Here is a 4,899-nt window from a genome sequence, read left to right on the forward strand (position 1 = left end):
TACAATCATTTCATGTGACTCCATTTAATTAAGCAATGTGAACATTACATTAAATATAACATGCAGAGCTGTGGTAGGTTATACAAAGGCGAAACATGCCACCCCTTCAAAATAAGGGTAGAGGAACATCGCAAAGCTGTGAGATGAGGAGATATTGATAAATCGGGTATAGCTTATCATGTATGGAAAATTGGAGACCACCTCCCCCTGTAATATGAAGTTAAAATAATAGACCAGAGAACACCACTGGAAAATATGAAAACTAAAAGAAACAGCACATATGCTAGGACACAACAACCTCCTAAGCAGACCGAGTGCAGATATGAATAGCATATGGGAACCGGTATTAAGGAAGGATAGGAAAATATTAGATTTATAAGCCCTAAAATTCACTCCATAATTGTCCATGGGCATATGGCATCGTAGTTAAGAGCACGGGCTACTAACCCCAAGATTCCGAGTTCGATTAATAATAATAATAATAACAACATCGAAAAATACCTTAGGAATGAGAACCCAGGTTCGAAATTTCCCGAAGACACCTGATGAAGGCTGGAGGTTATATCAACCAAAACATTGTGTTAACAACAAACAAGATGAGGACAAATATCCATCAAATGTAAATAATGTATGATCCACTTTGTCAAAAGCTTTTGCAAAATCAAGGTATTTTACGTCCACATTTGAGTTGTTGAGTAATTGCCTCAACACCCAGTCATAATGTTGTAAGAGCTGGGACAGGCAGCTCCTACCTGGTTGAAAGCCATGCTGGGTATCACTCAGCAAGTTATTTTCTTCAAGGAATGAGATTAGTTTTACTCTGACTATCCTTTCCATAACTTTGCTGATGTGTGAAGTCAGAGAGATAGGCCTATAGTCTTTGGCATCTGCTCTGCTTCCCCCTTTATGGATTGGGCATATTATTCTCTCCTTCAGCTTGCTTGGCAGTCTGCCGTTTGAAAGAAAGCCCTGGAAGAGGATCTGGAGGGGTTTTGCCAGGGCACGCTTACACGATTTGAGGAGGATTGCTGGGAAACCATCAGGACCAGCAGTTGAGTTTGCGTCCACCTCATCTATGGCTAGTAGTATATCTTCTTTGCTAATATTGATATATTCCATCGTAATTACCTCGCTGGTTACATGTAAGGTGGCAAAGAAGTCCACTGGTTCATTCACTTGTCTGTGTCTCAATGGGGTGGTAAAGACACTTTTGAGCTGGTCATTCAGTACCTCATTGATCCTGGTTGGACTATCTGTGAAGGAGCCATCCTTCTGGAAGAGGGGTCCTATCTTGCAGCGTACTGAGGTTAAAATACCCATGTAAGTGATAGAAGTATTCATTACACTACTGGTATATTGCCTATGTTTAACCATGGGCATACTTATGCAAACATATTATGCTCATAAATTATAGATAGACAAGGATATACATGAGTTTATTAAAAATCAAAATTTAAAGAAAATAGAAAATGGAGAAATATTTATGAACAACAATTGGCTTACATCATCATCAATGATCAATTAGTATTTACTAATTCAATGCAAATAGACTGCATCCCATCTAACAGCTGTTTCTGCTTACAATGTTGTATGGTACTGAAAATGATATGCTAGATTTATCATATTTGGTAGTAAAACCGATCTGAAACAAAGAGCTTCATCAGAGTGAAGAGTAAATAAAGAAGAGCATAGAGAAGAAAAAGGGAAAAGATAATATGGTTGTAATCATACCATTTTGCTTGTGTGTCTCTTTGGGACATTAAGTAAATGACTAAACCAAAATAGCAATTGGTGGATTAATCCTTTGTACAGGTGAGGGTTAGGATGGATAAATGACAAAAAAATTTTCAATAATAGTGGGATACGCCAATAGGTTTTAGTTGGAGAAGGGACGGAGATACAATAAGGTTTAAGATTAATTATAATAATTTATAATTATGTTTGTACTACTAATTAATAGTATTAATCATAATAAAGTGCTAATCAGTTAAATGTCATTGCTGATTCTATTCTCTTCTTTCTTAATTCTAATTTCATCTCTTTGTCCTTTCTCCAATTTTTCTCACAACTTTCTTTGCCTTCATTCAATTCTCAGCCTGAGAGATAAAATTGATGTGGAACCCAAATATCAAGCTTCTTAATGAATCCAAAACATTTTAAGTGATTTTCAATTGTTGTGTGTGATAAATTTAACCTATCTGCAATCTCTTGCACAGTTAAAAGACAATCAGATTCAATTATGGCTTTGATTCGGTTATCATCAACTGCAGTAGGTCAACTAGAACATTGGTCATCTTTGAGTGAAAAATCTCCAGAACGGAAATTTTTAAACCATTTCTGACATGTGCATTCTGTTTAGCAATCAACACCATAAACTTCACATATCTCTTTGTGAGCCTCAGCAGTTTTCTTGCCTTTACAGAAATAAAAAAGCAAAATATGGTGAAAATGTTCGTTTTTGCACTCCATGTTAAAATTGACACTAACAGCTGTAAACAAAATTACAAGCAATTTGCTTCTAAAGTAAGCTAAGAGTAACATTTATCAAATGTCAAAAGGAAAAAATCATAACACTGATAAAAGTCATTCAAAAAAATTGTAACTCTATTTGTGAAAAATGAAATTACTTTCTTGCCAACCCAATAGAAGACACTCACCCATAGTACCATGCAGTAAGAATGAACCCAAAACCCTGTAGTTACAAAGTGAACATCATAACCATACAGCCATGCCTTGTTAGCCAAAGCAGAACATTTCTAGTTTACTAAAATACTAGTTTACATTTGCGATTTATATCAAAATTGAGTTTAGAATTAAGTCAAAGTTATTTGTTATAAAGTCCTTAAGAACTATAAAACCATATCTAAATCGACAAACTTTGAAACACTTTGATAAACAAGTCCATCTAAAATACAATTTTATCAGAAGGTTCCTATAATCAACAAGTAACAGTTAAACAATTAAATATAAAAATAAACTTACTCTGAACATTTGTAAGACTGTGCAACTGGTTCACTCGCTGTCATTTCTTCTTTATCATCATCTTTTACTTCTTTATCATCATCTTTTACTTCTTTATCATCATCTTTTACTTCTTTATCATCATCTTTTACTTCTTTATCATCATCTTTTACTTCTTTGGATACAGAAATAAAACAGAAAAAAAAAAAAGAATAGTTAAATATATTTAGCAGGGAGAAAAGCTGAAAGTAATAGGTTTACCAACGTTGAGTAACAAGAGAATTAGAGGTACAAGGTGCTTCAGATTGCAAAGCACCTCACTAAATTCCACTCTGGACATATAGGTCACTCCAAGGTTATGGCAGAAGGCACTTGTTCAATGTGCCACACAACAGGATTGAACCTGAAACCACGTAATTGCAAAGTGAGCTTCTTAACCACAAAGCCAAGCCTGATGATGATGATGATGATGACATAATTTAATATATCTAATATATACATACATTTTCATGTGTACACGTTTATTCAGATATTTGTAAAGTGTGTATATAAAGCTATATCTAATTACACACATTTTCATATGTATGCACTTATACAGAAATTTGTAAATAGACACACCAACTTGGTTCCTTAGTTTCACTTCATAATGGAAGATATTTCTGGTGCATGTTTCTACATGATTCACTCTTCTATAAAAGTGGAAAATAATGATTCTTTTTAAAACTGACTTCCTTTATAGGTGTGACTGTGTGGTAAGAAGTTTGCTTCCCAATCACATAGTTTTGGGATCAGTCGCACTTGAGGAAGTGTCTTCTACTATAGCCTCAAGCATTGTGAGTGGATTTGGTAGGGAGAAACTGAAAGAAGCCCATTGTATGTGTGTGTGTGTTTGTGTGTTTACATCCCCAAAAACTTAGCAGTTCAGCAAAAGAAAACAATGGAATAAATATCAGGCTTAAAAAAGAAGTACTGGGGTCGATTCATTCACTAAAATTCTTCAAGGTGGTACCCCAGCATGGCCACAGTCTAATGATTGAAACAGGTAAAAGATTTCTACACATTCATATACTGATAGTTACAGTTGAAACACTATGATATCTAACATATTGGGTTCAGTAGTTTTAGATACATATGTATTTCAAATAGAAGGGTCAGTCATAGCTGGAGTATCTTTGATTGTATGTCTGGTGCTAAATAACAGTATATTCATACATCTACATTGACATCAACATGCACTAAGTTTTATATAAAGTCAGGTATGCTTAGGAGTTTACAAAGTCCATTTTGTAATCAAGTGATTTCGGTTTTAATCTTTAGCAAATGTCTTTTACAATAGCCACAGGCCAAACAATTAATGCCCTGTGAATGGAACTGGTAGAATGAAACTGAATAGAGGCCCATTGCATGCAAGTGTGTGAGAGAGAGAAAGAGAGTATCATCCACATGTCCGCATTAACATTATCTGAGCAAAAAACTATCTTTGTTTACTCAGTTTTTGATGGGTGTGAACCAGTGAAAATGAAAAAATACCTTACTTGGAAAATAGATGTATGTTGGTGATAAGATCATCCAGTCACAGATAATCTGCTTCAGCAAATTTTGTGTGTGTGAGTGTATATGTTTGTCCCCCCAACATCGCTCTACAACCGATGCTGGTGTGTTTATGTCCCCGTAACTTAGCGGTTCAGCAAAAGAGACTGATAGAATAAGTACTAGGCTTACAAAGAATAAGTCCTGGGGTCGATTTGTTCGACTAAAGGCGGTGCTCCAGCATGGCCACAGTCAAATGACTGAAACAAGTAAAAGAGTAAAGAGTATATATATATATATATATATATCTGTAAATAATATGTGACAATTATGCAGTAGCCATGATAAAATTCTGAGTTTCGGATGTCGGGGCGGAAACCCACACCAGCATCCTTTCAGTTATCGGGC

At 35.2% G+C, this 4,899-nt stretch overlaps 1 protein-coding gene across 1 annotated transcript in view; it reads right to left on the reverse strand.

Moving 5' to 3' along the window:
- LOC106873369 (UBX domain-containing protein 1) overlaps positions 1-4,899 on the reverse strand; it is a 50,204-nt gene that overhangs the window by 23,932 nt on the left and 21,373 nt on the right. Inside the window, exon 2 of the mRNA XM_052971674.1 lies at positions 2,983-3,136. Within this exon, the coding sequence (XP_052827634.1) occupies positions 2,983-3,026 (44 nt within the window). The 5' untranslated portion in view covers positions 3,027-3,136. The remainder of the gene's footprint in view (positions 1-2,982; positions 3,137-4,899) is intronic.

This window comes from Octopus bimaculoides, chromosome 11, assembly GCF_001194135.2.
Source record: "Octopus bimaculoides isolate UCB-OBI-ISO-001 chromosome 11, ASM119413v2, whole genome shotgun sequence".
NCBI lineage: Eukaryota > Metazoa > Mollusca > Cephalopoda > Octopoda > Octopodidae > Octopus > Octopus bimaculoides.